This window comes from Corythoichthys intestinalis, chromosome 12, assembly GCF_030265065.1.
Source record: "Corythoichthys intestinalis isolate RoL2023-P3 chromosome 12, ASM3026506v1, whole genome shotgun sequence".
In the NCBI taxonomy this organism is placed as follows: Eukaryota; Metazoa; Chordata; class Actinopteri; order Syngnathiformes; family Syngnathidae; genus Corythoichthys; species Corythoichthys intestinalis.
The window spans coordinates 18,746,855-18,766,036 of record NC_080406.1 but is presented as its reverse complement, the minus strand read 5'-3'; the positions used below and the strand labels follow the sequence as shown (position 1 = coordinate 18,766,036).

General features: G+C 40.4%; 1 protein-coding gene across 6 annotated transcripts in view; it reads right to left on the bottom strand.

The window, feature by feature from the left end:
* The window catches only part of hecw2a (HECT, C2 and WW domain containing E3 ubiquitin protein ligase 2a), a 69,851-nt gene that overhangs the window by 46,626 nt on the left and 4,043 nt on the right, over positions 1 to 19,182 (bottom strand). For 5 of the 6 annotated variants that reach the window (XM_057852881.1, XM_057852884.1, XM_057852887.1 and 2 more), the window contains exons 2-8: positions 11,189 to 11,756; positions 2,334 to 2,441; positions 2,108 to 2,202; positions 1,945 to 2,011; positions 1,592 to 1,761; positions 992 to 1,131; positions 809 to 909 (exon numbers count right to left, since the gene is read on the bottom strand). In XM_057852881.1, the coding sequence (XP_057708864.1) occupies positions 809 to 909; positions 992 to 1,131; positions 1,592 to 1,761; positions 1,945 to 2,011; positions 2,108 to 2,202; positions 2,334 to 2,441; positions 11,189 to 11,567 (1,060 nt within the window). In that variant the 5' untranslated portion in view covers positions 11,568 to 11,756. Of the gene's footprint in view, positions 1 to 808; positions 910 to 991; positions 1,132 to 1,591; positions 1,762 to 1,944; positions 2,012 to 2,107; positions 2,203 to 2,333; positions 2,442 to 11,188; positions 11,757 to 11,943; positions 12,025 to 19,182 lie in introns of all 6 variants that reach the window. The other variant, XM_057852882.1, reaches the window with a different exon arrangement.

The following is a 19,182-nucleotide window of genomic DNA, read 5'->3' as shown; positions in this document are numbered from 1 at the left end:
TCCATATTTTGTATATTAATCAGATTTTATTGCACTGCATACTTCAAACTTCTCACCCAAAATGATTGTCAGTACTTACAGTAGATAGCGCCAAACCTTTTTCTAAAAGAGGAAAGAAAGAAGTTAAGAACTTTATTTTTTTAAGCTTGTAATCAAGTCTCAAAACTCACAAACGTCAAATAAAGCAAACTGTAGCAAACAAAATAGAATATAAATTAAACAATTGCCAGATTGGGGGCCCCCTAGTGTTCAGGGGCCCTAAGCAGCTGCATAGTGTGCGTATAGGCTGGGCTGGCCCTGCCCCCCACCCCATGTTTTTTCATCTCTGCAGCAATGCTGACAGCACTCCTACAACGAGTATGACACTTTGGAGGGAAAATGACAAGCAGTACTCAATTTGGACATTTAGGGATGTACGTAGTTCCCATGCGGTGTACTCACTTTTGTTGTCGGGGGTTTAGATATTAATGGCTATATTTTGAGGTATTCTGAGGGGAAAATAAATTAACTCTATCATATAAGATGCACACAGACTACTTTTCATTGTGTCAAAGTGTCATTTTGTCAGTGTTGTCCTATGAAAAAAGATATACTTAAATATCTGCAGAAATGCATGGGGTGTACTCACTTTTGTGATACACTGTACGTCCTGGACACCAATTCTTATTTGGCCTTCGCTTTGGCAGCATCTCAGATGCTAAAGATTTAAAATGCCACACATCTTTGGGTGTTTTAGCTTCGAAACCACTAATAGGTGAGGATTACAATATTTTATATTTGCATTCGGTTTTGGTCCCGAAACCCTTACCATCAGGTCCAGTTGAGGTGAGTTCCACTTTGAACTGTAGCTGCCCGCTGACGTGTTCCGTAGGTAAGCGTCGGCATAGGGGAAAAGTTACAGGCTGGACACTGAGATATGAAAACACACAATAGTGCTGTGTCACTATTACTTTGTGGTACAGTACACCCACATTGAACTGTGGTTACCTACCCTGGTATTTTCTCAATGAGCCGCTGCACAGGGATTGTTAACTGGCCAAGGAAGCGCTTGATGATGGGTCGACTTTTAGCAAACTTGTCCTTCACCTCAATGTACAGGATGTCTGTCATTAGCGCGACAAAAGTGTATTTCTGGAGAGGAAAACACAAGGCCATGATTATTAGGATCGGGGTATGGTGAGTGGGGTTATGCTATTGTGAAGAACTTAACTGAAGGATGATCATTTGCGAGTGAGAGTAGGGTTAGGATATTACGATATTATTGATCCAGATTAACTGAATTTAAAGTTTTAGCTCAGGGTTATGGGGTAGCAATAAGGGGTTATAATTAAGGGTTATGGTTTCAGGGCCTGAGGCTTGAGGTTAGGATTGTGGGTGAGTGTTTTTAAGGTTTAAATCTTGGGTTAAGGACAAGGGAAATGGTTTAGGATTAGGCAGATAAAGTGGGGGTTGTGTTTCGGGTTGAGTGTCTTGGTTAAATTAAGCATTTGGGTTATTGTCAATTTCTCCTATCAGTTTTGTAATGGATTTAAGGCTTAAGTTTTGTTGGTGTTGTGGTTAGAAATGTTGGGGCGCTGTCAGAAGATATCACCTCTCCATGCCAAACCGGATTGACGGTGTTGGCAATGATGGCCGAGCGGCGTTCTTGCCCATGGTGACTGAAGACGGGGAAGACACTCCTCTTCCCAGGGTGAATGGACATCTTAAGGTACGGATCCGGATGGAAAAACATGCCTTTCTTCAAGGCGGTAGCACGCAGATCTGTGAACACACAGGAAATAGCACAATTTAGAACATTTCTGTACCGAGCTGATCTGTCATTTTGTCTGTCTTTAATCCCAACCCCTAAATAATTAACACTTAATTTAACAACTGTTTTATTTCCGATATTTACAGTACAGTATCTCTTTAAGCAAAAATGGTAGTGAAAAAAGATCGACTCACCTGTCAAAGTAAAGCTTATCAGTTTGCGAGGATGTTCGATGCCAACCTGCTCTGCAAGGCCCTCAACCTAAAAAAGAAAAAAAATTATTAAAAATGAGGATTAGTCATTTTGGCATACACTTTTAATCCCTTGAAGGGTGGGTACTCTGAATAATTGACACACCAGGACAGCTGTATTTTTCACAGTGATGCAGGGGGTTGTTGCTCTCAAGGCTCCGCTCACACCGTGGTAGTATTTGAAACAGATCTTGGTTTCGGCTGCAAGAAGTCATAGTGAAAAGAATTAATGACGCGAGCAGTAATGAATGGGCTTTGCACCTCCTTTTTCACATTTTTTATGTTTCTTATTTTGGGTCTGTACTGATTTTCACCAGGATAAAGTCACTCACGTTCCATAAAGTAAGGTCCGGCTTCTAGCCTCCAAACGATCTGACCCTTTTGGGTGCCGTTCACCCCTCGGTTCTTACAGTCCCACACGTTGGACGGACTGGTTTCATCTGAAGGACAGGAGAACAGAACATAATATGAGACCAATAGATCTCTCACATGCTGATATTCCTGGATTGGTAAAATGAAAATGAAAATGAAAAAAGAAAGACATACAGGATATACACAAATGACAATATGGTGAAGGAATAAGTCCAGGTCCTGATTTATTCCTAATTTTTAAGTTTTTTCATTGTAATATTTGTGTACATTGTTGTTGTTTTTTTAAAACAATTTTTGTCATACAGTGCCCTTCATAATTATTGGCACCCCTGAAAAAGATGTGTTTTTTAGCTTTTAATATATATATTTTTTAATTCAAATAATATGGGACCTTAATGGAAAAAAGGAGAAAAATCCAACCTTCAATACAAGTGCATTCATTCAGTGGGGAAAAAATTCCACATAAAGAAAAAAATATTTGACATCAAATAATGAGTGTCACAATTATTAGCACCCCTGGAGTTAATACTTTGTACAACCCCCTTTTGCCAACAAAACAAGGTCTGGGGACTGAGATGGCCATGGGAGGAGCTTGATTTTGTTTCTGGTGAACCATTTCTGTGTAGATTTGGCCATATCTACTCCCCAAGGTTTGTCATTTTCTCTCGAAGACTCTGGAGTTTTTGGAGTTTTTCCTTGCTGACATGGAGGGTCTAAGCATGGGGGATACCTAGGACTTGAACTTTATTTATTCATCTTTGTTGCTTCATTTGCTGTTTCTGATTATGTATCATATTGCCTCTGCAAAGCCCTTTGAGACAACGTTGTTGTGATCCAGGGCTATACAAATACAAGTGAATTGAATTGAATTGAATATGTTTAGGGTCATTGTCTTGCTGAAAGACCCAGTGACGACCCACCTTCAGCTTTCGGGCAGAGGGCAACAGATTTTGATTTAAAATGTCCTGGTATTTCAAAGCATTCATAATGCCATGCACCCTAACAAGGTTCCCAGGGCCTTTGGAAGCGAAACAGCCCCAAAGCATCACTGACCCACCCCCATACTTCACAGTGGGTATGAGGTGCTTTTCAGCATGCGCATCTTTTGTAGCACCCCAGACCCACTTAGAGTGTTTGTTGCCAAAAAGCTCAATCTTGGTCTCACACAAAAATACACACGGTCCCAGGCTTCAACTGGGACCATGTGCTTTGGTCAGATGAAAAAAAAGAGAAAAATCCAACCTTCAATACAAGTGCATTCATTCAGTGAGGAAAAAAATCCCACATAAAGAAAAAAATATTTGACATCAAATGTGTGTCACAATTATTAGCACCCCTGGTGTTAATACTTTGCACAATCCCCTTTTGCCAACAAAACAAGGTCTGGGGACTGAGATGGCCATGGGAGGAGCTTGATTTTTTTGTCTGGTGAACCATTTCTGTGTAGATTTGGCCATATGCTTAGGGTCATTGTCTTGCTGAAAGACCCAGTGACGACCCATCTTCAGCTTTCGGGCAGAGTCATCTGACCAAAGCACACAGTCCCAGTTGAAGCCTGGGACCGTGTGTATTTTTGTGTGAGACCAAGATTGAGCTTTTTGGCAACAAACACTCTAAGTGGGTCTGGCGTGCCACGAAAGATGTGCATGCTGAAAAGCACCTCCTACCCACTGTGAAGTATGGGAGTGGGTCAGTGATGCTGTGGGGCTGTTTCGCTTCCAAAGGCCCTGGGAACCTTGTTAGGGTGCATGGCATCATGAATGCTTTGAAATACCAGGACATTTTAAATCAAAATCTGTTGCCCTCTGCCCGAAAGCTGAAGATGGGTCGTCACTGGGTCTTTCAGCAAGACAATGACCCTAAACATATGGCCAAATCTACACAGAAATGGTTTACCAGACACAAAATCAAGCTCCTCCCATGGCCATCTTAGTCCCCAGACCTTGTTTTGTTGGCAAAAGGGGGTTGTACAAAGTATTAACACCAGGGGTGCTAATAATTGTGACACACATTATTTGATGTCAAATAATTTTTTCTTTATGTGGGATTTTTTCCCCACTGAATAAATGCACTTGTATTGAAGGTTGGATTTTTCTCTTTTTTCCATTAAGGTCCCATATTATTTGAATAAAAAAAATTATTAGAAGCTACAAAACACATTTTTTCAGGGGTGCCAATAATTATGGAGGGCACTGTATTTGTATGATTGTCATAAGGATATACTGTATACACCCTTATCTGCCTAGGTGATATGTGATCAAATCACAGCAACAGATGAACCTGCTGACCTGGTTAATGCACAGATCGATGACGGCATCATTGAATGTCAGCTTAGTCAAGGAAGGCACCACGGTGTTAAGACCTTGGCGTAGGTAATGAAGTCCTGGATTCATACGATCAATATCAAGCGACCTGGATGGCACCTTATGTTTTCCTGTATCTCCTCCAGTCATATTCAACCCAGGGAAATCAGAATTATATTAACCCATAGACTGCTCACAGGGTTTCGTGTTGGTTACACCTTCAGTGGAAACGCAGGTTCATGAAACTCAACACACACACAAAAAAAAAAAACCCTTCCAAGTTGTATTTCTGATTCAGCAACAATAATGGGCCTCAGTGTTCCAATACGTTTGAAGGGGAGTAAAGAGTCTTGATAACAAATGTGCCTGTTGGACACTATTACTCCAGTATTACTTTTCAGCCCCGTCAGAGGATCGAGAGCCCTGATAGCCTTGTTCAGCATTCATTTGTTTCTTCCCGTAAGCAGAAATCTCGATAGCAACACGCGAGTTCAGTTAGCATCCCATCAATGAATTAGTGTTCTTTTGGTAATTTATATTTGCCATTAAGTAAAACCTACAGAAGGAGGCGGGTACGTATTTAGTTCCATACGTCTGTATGTCCATTTTTCTGTCTGTATTTAGGGTTGTTCCGATAATGTTTTTTTGCTCCCGATCCGATCCCGATCGTTTTAGTTTGAGTGTCTGCCGATCCCGATATTTCCCGATTCGATTGCTTTTTTTTGCTCCCGATTCAATTCCAATCATTCCCGATAATTTTTCCCGATCATATACGTTTTGGCAATACATTAAGAAAAAAATGAATAAAACTCGGACGAATATATACATTCAACATACAGTACATAAGTACTGTATTTGTTTATTATGACAATAAATCCTCAAGATGGCATTTACATTATTAACATTCTTTCTGTGAGAGGGATCCACGGATAGAAAGACTTGTAATTCTTAAAGGATAAATGTGACTTTGTAAATTGTGACTAAATGTTGCAATCTAGTGTATTTGTTGAGCTTTCAGTAAATGATACTGCAGCCATTTAACTTCTGCCCAAATGCATGATGGGAAGTGCAATTGATGTCCAAATTCTCTCTACTCATTATACGCTGCTTTTGAGTGCTATCCGTAGGTAAAACGGCGTCTTTATAGATTGAACGTGACGATGCTTGAATGGGTTGCGCAGCGCATGCGTTAATTATTTAACGTGATTAATTTAAAAAAATTAATTACCGCCGTTAACGCAATAAATTTGATAGCCCTACTTTAAGCCAAAACTACTCTGGATGAGTGTAAAACATTTTGTCTGTAACGTTAAATACAGTTAGAAAACGATTTAAATAAATAAATAAATAAATAAATATATATATATATATATATATATATATATATATATATATATTTTTTTTTTTTTAAAGTCCGATACTTTTTTGCCGATTCGATACTTTGAAAATTACGTGATCGGACCCGATCGATCAGCATATCTTTATGTATATATATTTCTGTTCAAGATAACTCAAGAACAAACAAAGGGAATACCGTATTGGCCCGAATATAAGATTGCCCTGATTATAAGACGACCCCCTGTTTTTCAAGACTCAAGTTTGAAAAAAGACTTTTTGAACACCAAATTAATTTTTATACAGAAAATAATTACAGTACATCTGAAACAAATGATTATAAACATATATTTGAGAGAAAAAGCATGTTATTTTGCCTCATTTAAATCTTAATATCTGAACATTTAAAGATGTAAACTAAAGTCCAATCACATTCGTAAATGAATGGCTCGAAATGTAAATAAACCAATCTATTGTGATAAAACAACAAAATTGCAAAAACTGCATTAACCATAAGCGGTTCGCTTTTGCCTGGGGAGTCAAGTTCAGCATTCGCTTCAGTGATATCTGGCGCCATCTAGCGTCGTGAATGGGAATAATGTCTAGACCCCGAATATAAGACGACCGCCACTTTTTCAGTCATATTTCAATGCAAAAAACACCGTCTCATATTCGGGCCAATATAGTATTATAGTGTTGTTATCGTCAATGATGACGATAACGAAAATATTTCGTCAACGAACACTTTTTTCATGACGAGATGTTAACGAGTTGAAAACGTGTTTTGGGAGACTAAAGCATAACTAGATGAATGCCAGTTTTCGTCTGACGCCACGAGAACGAGACGGAAATGCGCAAGAGTTTCCGTCACATGTTCACAAGGTGTGAAATGTGTAGTTAGCCTGCCTCCTAGCAGTGAATGGAAGTGTCCCTCATGTGATGTGCTGTGCCCCCCGCCACCTCCACGACTCACCAGTTTCCATGCAGGCTTGGACGCAGGTAAGATTTGCTTTCTTATCTTGGCCAAAGAAAATATGCAATGTTGCTTTTGCCTTCAAGGTCTGTGCTGAGTGATCAACACACACTAAATGCAACTCGTAGCGTATGCATAGCATTCGTGTTAGCATTTGGCTATTGCTAACGGCAACCATCCTCTTAATTTCTAGGACTTTTTTTAAAATTAAGTTCATGGCGTCCAGGTGGCTATAATTGATTAACTCATTCGCTCCCAAAAAAGTATAGATACGTTCTATTTTAAATTGTTCCAGTGTCCCCAAAGATGTATTTATATGTCTTTTACATTCTTTTTCAAAAAAGATATCTCTGGGTTCTGATTCAATTTAGCTCCAAAACACAAAGCTGAAAATCCATTTTAAAGCAATAAAACTGGCCACTGAAGAGCAGTAGCGCATTTTGTAAGACCTGCAACCCAATTCAACGGCAACGAACGACCAAGCCGCACGGCTAGGCGCCGGCAGAAAACGACCAGCAGGATGCCAGGCGGCGGACTACCTAGCAGACAACCAGTGGGACGCCCGGGATGCCAGGTGCTGGACGACCAAGCAGAACGACCGGGACTACTAGATGCCGTTGAGTCCGTGCTGCTAACGAGCAGAGCCCGCAGAGACAAAAAAAAAAAATCATCTTTTTGAGACAGGCGGCAATGAGGGAAAAGTTTAACCGGCTGTTGTGGCCAGAACAGCGTCATCTTTCAGTTAGTTATGTGTAAATAAATTGTTACTTTGCTATCAAAAGCTCTATTTGTTTCGTTGTTTATCTTATTTTGTAAAAGGAAAACATTATTCAGATGTTTGGGATGTAACTAAAACAAAAAAATAGCTGTGCATAAGTCAAAGTTATGTTTGAAATGTATGCTTTCACAAAAAAGCTCAATTTCTCCGTTTTTTCATCAGAAATTGGAAAATTGCTCAAACTAAGCTATTTTCTAATGCTGATTTCTAAAGAATTGAAAAAATATTAACAATTTTTTTCAGCTGAAAGAAGAGAGTCTGATCTTTCTTTTGGTGGGTTCCATGTTTATATAGCAATAGAACTGAATTTTCTGTGGGCCTTGCAAAATCAGTCAAAATCCAGTAAAACGTCCGGGAGCGAAGGGCCTTGCTCGGGTGAAAATGGCTGGGAGTGAATGAGTTAAAAAAAAAAAAAAACTGTTTTCCTGCTGAGTGTGTATTATTGTCAAGAAGCATTGTCCTTGTAGACAAAACAATATGTGCTCATCTGCCAAAGTTCTTTACAAATAGTTGGAAAACTTTATTTTTTTATTTTTGTATAATATTTTTTAGTTTTACAGAGGAAAATATTTTTAGTAAAAGTCGACTAAAACTAGACGAAATTACTCTTTAGTTTTCATCTACAAAAACCAGACGAAGACAAACAAATTTTAGATGACTTAAATATGGCTAAGTATTATTGTCCAAAATACTAAAACAAACAAAATTTGAAAGGGCTGCCAAAAACAACACTTTATTTTCTTTTTTTTCCCCTTCTCTATTTTCTTCCCAATATAAATATTTGGATTTTCCGTTTGGCACTTCATCGTTTCCCGAATATTTACAGTATGTACGTATGTGTTTATAATATTTAATCAAATGTAGCTATTGAGTTATATTGTGTATGAACAACATTTTGGTTCTTATTGAATTTAATTTCATCATATCAAATATACTCGAATAACTTGTTTAACACTGGCATGAAAGTTATATTGAATTGAATATTTAAAGGCATCACTTGCATTGAGCATGCACTTTCTTAAAAAGAGTGATTGATGATTTGGCATAAAGATCAATGTTTCGTTATGAATGCGAACGTCCAGAGACAAATGGGAGTTCGTCTTGCCAAGTCTTAGAAATCACTTACATTTAACTCCCAAATTCTTCAAAGCGGAAGTAAGTATCAGCCATCCATTTTGGTGACAACAGACTACATTTCATGCAAAGAAACAATGTGTATGAGTCATGAACAAAGGCACCGACACGCAGACATTACACAGCCCAGACACCCAATGTATTTAAAAAGACTCCCAATGTATTTAAAAGAGACATACATTTTACATGACTTAAAAACCTTCCCAGTTGTTTTAATACCTCAAATACCTTTATGCCTCAAATAACATTTGTTCATTACTCTGCTCAAGCTTATTCAATAAGGCTAGGTTCATACTGCAGCTCTTAATGCACAATTCAGAATTTTTCGTCATATCCGTTTTTTGGCGTGCCCGTTCAGACAGCCTTTGTCTATTGAGCCAGTTATGCACTAATTCGCAGTCTGACACACGTTGAGCAAACTGACCCTTATTTGCAGAAGTATCAAAACAAATCCAAACTACCCATGCTGGCTCTACGTCATTCCAGGGTGATCACATTTTGATTGCTTGTTTGGCGCACAGAAAGAAAACTGAGCATTATCAGGCTTATCCTTTTCTTCATTTTATTTTTTTAATTATTGTGATCAAAGCCGAGTTCAAGCTAGGCGCTAACACTAATGGACAGCTACAACGCTGCCGTCTTGTCTGCCGCTCTCGCTCTTTGCTGACGTAATTGCTGCATGAATTCCGATTTGGGAGACTTGTCACTCGACAGTTCAGACTGCCACCACATTCTGGAAAAATGTGGCCCAGATCGGATGTTAACCACATACGAAAGTGACCCAGATCGGATTTGAAATGGTCCAGTTCTATGTAGTGCTGCAACGATTAATCGAGTAACTCGAGTAATCCGATTAGAAAAAAGATTTCAATTAAATTTTGCTGCTTCGAGTATTTTTTTTTTTTTTTTTTTTTTTTTTTTTTAATGTGTTTTCATTTAGTTTTATTGATTTGGGTGGATACACTGCCCTCTACTGGCAATACGGAGTATGATATAACTCATTTCGCAAGGCTGAATTCAGCTGCTCCCAGTTAAGGCCAACATGTGGTAAATTTTTGTTTGAGCTGATGTTTTTTTTTTAATGCATTCCTAATTTAGTTTATAGGTATATTTAGCAGTTTTTTGTGTGATTGTGTTTGAACTATTTGCTAAGAGCATTGTAAAAAAAAAAATAAAAAAAAAAATCGCATTTTATAGTATTTAACCCTTAAAGACCTGCAACATGAAGCATTTATGAGAGAATCCCAAAATTTGAAAAATAAGGTCCTAATGAAACCTTTTTTTCAAATTTGTAAAAAGAAATGTCAAAATTAATATGTGTAATATGCGATCTAATATCTATAACCCTAGCTAAATCCTGTTTTTTTTTTTCTCATGGAACCTGCAAATACATGTGTTGACTTGCATCCATCAGTTTAATTTAAAAAAGAAATGTCAAAATTCTGAATTACTCTTAAAATCATGAAATTTTAGGTGTATCTAATGTGATACATTTGGCAATAAAGGGTTAAGCTAGCAGACATTTGCTATGTAAGTTAGCTAAATGTTCTTTTGTTGTACTTAGATCCTTATTTATTTATTGTTTATACCGTTTGAGGCTCAGATCAGGTACAGTATTTTAATTTTTTTATGTTCCTTATCTAATTACTCGATTATTCAAACTAACCAGTTCATCGATTAATCGACTACTAAAATAATCAATAGCTGTAGCCCTACTTCTGTGCAACTTGTCCCACTCAGACCGTCAACTTAATGCCTCACTCAAGTCGGAAAAACACACAAAAAAATTGGATTTGTGCATTAAGACCTGCGGTCTGAACCTAGCCAAAGTCTCTGTTGTTCTTTTCTGTAAACAATTTGAAATCCTCAAAACCCTGATAAGAGGACATAGGAATTTATTGTTTACTCTTTGCCGCCTGCTATTATTTTTCCGTGTACAGACTATGGCTGGGCCCAGGGTGATGATATTAACTTGCTCATTTGCATAAGGACAATATATGCTCACAACCGATGGTCGCTCAGAGCCAGGCCTCAAGAAAAAGCCTACCCACCCCTTTTTTTTGTTTTTTTTTTACTACTTTCGAGGCACGGGCAGGAGTTTACAATGGACTTTTCCTTTTTGTTTGTATTTTTTTTGTACTTTACATTTTATTTGTTAGTCCTATTATTGTTTGTTATGTTTTGTTGTGTCTTCTTGTTCTAAAACATGCATCTTCCTGCTGTAGAGGAATTCAGCTCTGACTGTTTAATTGAAATATTTTCATGTTTTCTCTCCAATAATCACCCTCTTACCAATATGGTAAAGACCAATCCAGTCAGTGGCGTCCACTTCCTCCTTGATGTCCCAAGATATGACGAGCGTCTGGCCTCGGTTCAGCGTGAAGTCCAGTGTGGAGGCGGTCAGCGAGGACCTGGTCTGTGAGCTCACCAGGTCAGTGTCGCTGTTGGCGCGAGGCAGGCCAACAGGACCGCTCACCATGGACATGGCATCCACTGCGGCCCCACCCCTCTCCGCCAGACTGCGGAGGTTCTCTGGGCTTAGGGTGTGCCTCAGGTTGGGGCTGCGTCTCCGGGGGGCTGAGAGGTGCTCACGCCCCCCCACGGCCAAATTGGGTGCATTGTGGGTGCGGGTCCGGGCCGGGAGGACTGCGGTGGCGAGGGACGGACGCATTTTGGTGTGTTGTCTATGATTGACGAGCCCGTTTAGCAAGGTAGATTTTCCTCTCTGCAGTCAGGACGCATTTGAGTGACTCCTGAGTTCAGCATGTTAAATGCGGCTTGAGTTTAGATGTGATTTCTTGGTGTCCCCCATTGTACCAGTGTCAGGGTTAGGTTTACGGTTGTCTTTGTCAGTCAGTATCTGGAGACAGAAAGAAAAAGAGAGCTCATTTAGTTCTGATGAAAATCAACCGGTTTTGAGTTGCAGCACGGCCACGGCTCAAGCAACCAATATTGCCTGCGAGGCCGACAGTCACGCAGCTTTTTATTTGCCTACCAGGAAAGTCTTCAATCATATCAGAACAACAACAACATAGACAAAAGCTCACCAAAGACTCTCAATCTAGACCTTTTCCACGTTTAATCTCCGTTCCATCACTTTTGACCTCACAGCGGATTAGAGATTGATTCTGGGAGGATGACAGGAGAGGCTGATTGTTATAACCATCTAAAAATAACTTGCAATCATGAGAATATGTGCTCATTTGACACCTGAAAACATCATGATTGTGATCATGTAAGGGCAAGCTTGTTGCTGTGCAGAGGCTTTTAGTGCAGAATCATAGATATGGTAATATAATATACTTTATAATACAAATAATTATGCATAACATGAGTGCTGTTTGGTGGGAGTGAATACAACTCACTTAACAATAATCGCAAATTGGCAAAAAAAAAAAAAAAAATCAAACCGCTTCAGGCAGTGTAACAAATGCCAAACCCTGCCTTGTGAACCCTACTTACTTACTAACCCTAACCAGACTTCAAACTCTTCATTGGACTTTGCCTATGACAGCAAAAAGCATGTTTATTTCATATTTAACGCTGTATTTTATGCTCTTGAATGAAATGGACCGCTTGAATATGTGGAAGTGATCGTTTTATTTTTTAATTTTTTAAAAATCCCTCACCATAAAAATGAGTGACTTCCAGCCCAGTCTCGGGCTGAGGACGAATGCGAATGTAACGTCACCCAGCTCACCATCTCACAATACAGCATTGCTTTCAAGCATGCAGATGGACTGCGGATTCAGCTAATTTTGCTGATTAATTTGTTTACTTTTCGCATCACATCAGCCAAATGTGCTGCAGGGTTTTGTTGCTGCACCAAGGAGAGGCGTGTGAGCCTTTTTCGGTTTCAAAAAGTTCCTGTTCACCCCGGTTTACCCAGAGATTGGCCAAAACAAGTCCGACAACTGTGAGACCATTGGATTTAAGAGGAAGTCAGTAAACATTGTGTTTTGTATTATGTCAAGTACTGGGATCATGGCACATGTTTTAATATGGAGTGGCTTGCATTTTGTGGCTGACAATGCTCCTTGTCCACCGAGAATGCCACTCGGCCAAACGACCGGCGGCTTGTGCCCCCCCCCCCCCCCCCCCCCCGGTCTTACTCAGCTTATGCTTATGCGGTTCTCCATATCATCCAGACTTCCAGCTTCCTCTGCCCTCTTCGTGTGCCCGGCAATAGACCACTATCCTCGGGTCTGGCTCGGGCAGCTACGCACTTCCCCGACGTCGGCCGGTTTGTCCGGCGGTCAGTCTCCAGCAGGTTACCCGGCAAATGAGCTCTCCTGCCCGCAGCAGGGGAACGAAGGGGGGGGGTTTGCCGATCGGTGACGACAACCGACAACCCTGCCGCCGTGTGACATAAGCCGGGGTAGTTTTGCCTGATTTTTTGCTTCGAATGGTGAGAGTAAGACTTGGAAACGTCGCCCGGTTCAGGTTAGCATGTCGGCTAGCTGTCACGCCGCCTAGTTTGTTTACGCTCTCCGAAGCCGGAGCAGGGAAATGACAAAAACCGGACTAACTCCGGTGGCATAAAATATCATTCCAGAGGTGCAAGAAGTTGACAGTTTTGACCATTGTGGTGTCATTTTGCCATGTCGTACTGAATAAATGCATTTTTAATATTTCATATTCAATTTAGCACAAGACTGTTATTTGTCATTACCATACCATTTATTTAGCAATTGGGGAAAAATACTTTGATAAGAAGAATATCCTGTAAAAATATTGGAGTAGAGAGATCAAAATAATGACATTTTGCTGCTCTCTTAGTCGCATTTTCCTCGTTCTGAATAATTCCTGCTCAATGGGCTGAATTCTAAATCAGATGAAATCGTGACCTTGCCAACATTATCCTCCAGCTCGGGACGCAAGAGCGCTATAATGACAGGCATGGGCTAAACGGCAAATTAAAAAACTAATTTCTCGTCATCTGCGCTTTGCCAAATTGTTGTTTATAGTCGAATCGTCTCACAATATGATTCTAATTCAAACAATAATGCTATCTAAGATTTTTTTATGCTGTAGCAGGAACTTAAATTAAAAATTTACAACCTTAAAACTTGTTTCAAACTCAAATTTAAACACCTAACCCTTTCCTGACACCCTAGTTCTAACCTTGTTCAAGACCCTGTTGCTTTGAAACCTTATTTTTTTTCCAAACCAATCTCAAAAACCACATTTGAAACCTCAACACTGGATTGTGACCCTTGATGATTCAAACCTTAGTTCAATCGACACATGTGTCAATCTTTCACACTGACTTTAAAGTGCCTGTGACACGAAAAAGCATGTTTATTTTATAATACACGTGGTATTTTATGCTCCTGAATGAAATGGACCGCTTGGATATGTGTTGAAGCGATCGCTATATTTATTTAGTTTTTTGAATCCCGCGCCATGAAAATGAGTGACTTCCGGCAACAGTCTCGAGTTGAGAAAGAGGGCGCTGTGACGTGTACGGAGGAAGGAGTCCTCTTCACTATACAGCCGTATTGTTGTATGAGAAAGACTAAGGATTCAGCTGATTTTGCGGATTAATACGTTTATTTTCCGCATCACGCCAGCCAAACGGCTGCAGAAAAATCTTGCTGTATGAGGGAGAGGCGTGTGCGCCTTTTAGGAGTTTCAAAAGGTACCCATTCACCGGTGGATATTGGCCAAAACAAGCCCTACTAATGTGGGACCATGGGACTTACGAGGAAGCGAGTAAACATCATGGTTTGTATTATGCACAATACTGGGATCATTTTAATACGGAGGTGGCTTGCATTTTGTGGCTGACATGCTCCTTGTCCACTTTGCCGACAACCGGCGGCTTATCGCACATCCCCCCGCCGGGCGAGCACTATACTCGGCTTTTGCCATTTTGGTGTGCCCGGTGTTCTGTCAAATTTTCCACCCAATCCGAAATTGCAACTTTGTGTTAAAAATAGCCACGAATACAGCGATTACAAAGTAAACATTACAAACTTTCTTTAAATAAAGGACTACTTACGTTGGATCATGGATAGGCATGTAAAAAGCTCTCCTCATGCACATTAGCTGCATGTTGCACAACAACTGCAGCCGCCCTTTTCCGGGGAACGAGCTGTAAATTGCTCTCCGCCGGGTGGTTTGCCGTTCGACGTAGACAATCAACAACCCAGTCGTCATGTGAAATGATCCGGGCTGCTTATGTGTGATTTTCCGCTTCGAAGACTTTGAAACATCACTCGGTTCATGTTAGCATGTCGGCTAGCTGTCACGCCTCTTGGTTTGTTTACATTCTCCAAAGCCAAGGAAGGGAAATGACATAAGCCCGATTTAGGTGTCATTAAATATCGTTCGGGAGGTGCAACAGTAAAGGTGAAGTCGACAGTTTTGACCATTATGGAGTAATTTTGCCATGTCGTCCTGAATAAATGCATTTTTATTATTTCATGTTTCATTTAGCACAAGACTGTTATTTTTGATGATCATGCCATTTAATTAGCAATTGGGGAAAAATACTTGGATAAAAAGAATATCCTGTAAAAAAATATTGAAGTAGAGAGACTGAAACAATTATATTTTGCAGCTCTCTTCCGCGCGTTTTCCTAGTTCTGAATAATTCCCCCTTAATGGGCTGACTGGTCCTTCTCAAGCCATTTATTTAGCTATTGGGGAAAAATACTTGGATAAAAAGAATATCCTGTAAAAATATTGGAGTAGAGAGACTAAAAAACAATGACATTGTGCGGCTCTCTTTGTTGCGTTTTCCTCGTTGTGAATAATTCCCCCTCAATGGGTTGCATACTAAATCAGATTAAATCGTGACTCCGCTGACGTCATCCACCTGTTGGGTTAGGGTTGGTTTAATGGTAGGCGTGCCTAACCGGCAGATTAAAAGACTAATTTCTCGTCATCTGCACTTTGCTAGATTGTTGTATATAGTCGAATAGTCTCAAAATATGATTCTAATTCACATAATAATCCTATTTAAGACTTTTTTTCTCCTGTCCTACGCACTTTAAAGCGCACTTAAAAACCCTGCTACTTTTGCCTCACCTAAACATGAAAACCCCAAGCCCGTCTTGAAAATTCCATTTGAAGCTCAAACACTTGTGTTACCCTCTTATTCAAAACCATCATCTTTGTTTGAAATCATACCTTTGGCCTTGAACCTCCTTATTTGAAACCCTAAATGCACTTATGCCGTCCTGATCGAAATGTAAATTAATTGCACCAGAGTGCCTTTTTGCTGACCATCTGCTGTTTGTGTGTGCGTGAAAGTGAAGACGAGGGAGCCTTCTGTGTCTTGGTGGAGGTGACTGCAGCACTTTATTGCATGGCAGAACGGGCACCTCGGGGAGCACGCGCACACGCCTCACACACACACAGACAGCTCTATTAAAGGTCATTGAACCCACTGAAAGGTTAGTCGTGTATAAAGAGTACATTTGGGAGGAAGGAAGGAGACAACTTTGCAGATGAATGTTTTCTCCGGCGCAGCCGCCGGCTGACGTGGAAGTCCGCCAGCCTGAAGCTCTCCATGCAAAAAATCCAACAACTTACAACTAAACGACTCCACATGTTTCTCACTCATTTGGCTTTTGGTGTGACTGGAACGGACAGAAGTGTTTTGAGTTCCGTATCAGTCAATTATCCATTTTACTATTCTAATTTTCCCGTTTTAACAACATAAGTCTGACTTCCCCATTCAGCAAAACAAGTCGAAGCAAATCTTTCTTGTTCATGTAGCTGTAACCAGTGGTTAAAGTTGCATTTGACAGGTGGGGAGCCCTAAAATTCGATGTTGCGGCACAGTAGGGAAAATTATGTGCATGATGGCAAAACAAAAATGTATTGGCTTTATTCTTAAAAGAGGAATACAGGCCAGATCAACACATCAATCTAACATGGCTATCTAAAATATATATGATATACACTCACCTGCCACTTTATTAGGTACACCTGTCCAACTGCTCGTTAACACTTAATTTCTAATCAGCCAATCACATGGCGGCAACTCAGTGCATTTAAGCATGTAGACATAGTTTAAGACAATCTCCTGCAGTTCAAACCGAGCATCATTATGGGGAAGAAAGGTGATTTGAGTGACTTTGAACGTGGCATGGTTGTTGGTGCCAGAAGGGCTGGTCTGAGTATTTCAGAAATTGCTGATCTACTGGGATTTTCTCACACAACCATCTCTGGGGTTTACAGAGAATGGTCCGAAAAAGAAAAAATATCCAGTGAGCGGCAGTTCTGTGGGCGGAAATGCCTTGTTGATGCCAGAGGTCAGAGGAGAATGGCCAGACTGGTTCGAGCTGATAGAAAGGCAACCGTGACTCAAATAACCACCCGTTACAACCAAGGTAGGCAGAAGAGCATTCTGAACGCACAGTACGTCGAACTTTGAGGCAGATGGCCTCCAGCAGCAGAAGACCACGCCGGGTGCCACTCCTTTCAGCTAAGAACAGGAAACTGAGGCTACAATTTGCACAAGCTCATCGAAATTGGACAATAGAAGATTGGAAAAACGTTGCCTGGTCTGATGAGTCTCGATTACTGCTGCGTCATTCGGATAGTAGGGTCAGAATTTGGCGTCAACAACATAAAAGCATTATTCCATCCTGCTTTGTATCAAAGGTTCAGGCTGGTGATGGTGGTGTAATGGTGTAGGGAATATTTTCTTGCCACTCTTTGGGCCCCTTTGTACCAATTGAGCATCGTTGGAATGCCACAGCCTACCTGAGCATTGTTGCTGACCATGTCCATCCCTTTATGACCACAATGTACCCAATTTCTGATGGCTACTTTCAGCAGGATAATGCGCCATGTCATAAAGCTGGAATCATCTCAGACTGGTTTCTTGAACATGACAATGAGTTCACTGAACTCAAATGGCCTCCACAGTCACCAGATCTCAATCCAATAGAGCATCTTTGGGATGTGGTGGAACGGGAGATTCGCATCATGGATGTGCAGCCGCCAAATCTGCACCAACTGTGTGATGCCATCATGTCAATATGGACCAAACTCTCTAAGGAATGCTTCCAGCACCTTGTTGAATCTATGCCACGAAGAATTGAGGCATTTCTGAAGGCAAAAGGGGGTCCAACCCGTTACTAGCACGGTGTACCTAATAAAGTGGCCGGTGAGTGTATATAATATAAAGAAACTGGAAACGAACAGCACAACACAGCAACTTGGACAAAGACTAAAATGAAAACCAAACACACAGGTGAGTGAAACAAGGCTTAGTTTTTGCCGTTTTCGTCATGTTCCTCCATCTTTAAAACAAGGCAAGAACAATTGTATAACACAATTCAACACAAGGCAATTCAAATTGCTTTACACCAAATGAAGGTGATAAAAATCACATTAAATCAAAAGATTGTCAAAACTAGGGGTGTGACAAAATATTGAAATGGTGATAGTGCCCTCCATAATTATTGGATTTATAATAATTATGTGTTTTTTTTAGCTTCTAATATTTTTTTTTTCTAAATAATATGGGACCTTAATGGAAAAAAAGAGAAAAATCCAACCTTCAATACAAGAGCATTTATTTAGTGGGGGGAAAATCCCACATAAAGAAATAGTTATTTGACATCAAATAATGTGTGTCACAATTATTAGCATCCCTGGTGTTAATACTTTGTACAACCCCCTTTTGCCAACAAAATAGCACCTAATCTTCTCCTATAACGTTTCCCAAGATGGGAAAAGACAGAAAGAGGGATCTTCAGCCATTCCTCTTTGCAGAATCTCTCTAAATCATCCAGAGACCTGGGTCCTCTCCTCTTCAGCTCACCCCACAGGTTTTCAATGGGGTTGAGGTCTGGGGACCGTGATGGCCATGGGAGGAGCTTGATTTTGTGTCTGGTGAACCATTTCTGTGTAGATTTGGCCATATGTTTAGGGTCATTGTCTTGCTGAAAGACCCAGTGACGACCCATCTTCAGCTTTCGGGCAGAGGGCAACAGATTTTGATTTAAAATGTCCGGGTATTTCAAAGCATTCATGATGCCATGTACCCTAAGAAGGTTCCCAGGGCCTTTGGAAGCGAAATAGCAATAACAAATAAATTTTAAATAAAAATCGGAATAAAAATAATATAATCATAGTAATAATAATTATAACGCCTGTAATAATGTAACGAATTGGGTTCTAATGTGGTGGATGTGTTTTGCACGGTGTACCTGAACGCCCCGCGTGGCATAGTGAGCGAGGTGCATTAGAGTTTTTACTTTCACTTTTCATGTTCTGTCGTTGCCGTTAGCTGCAGCGGACAGTAGGCGTGTTGTGTTGCA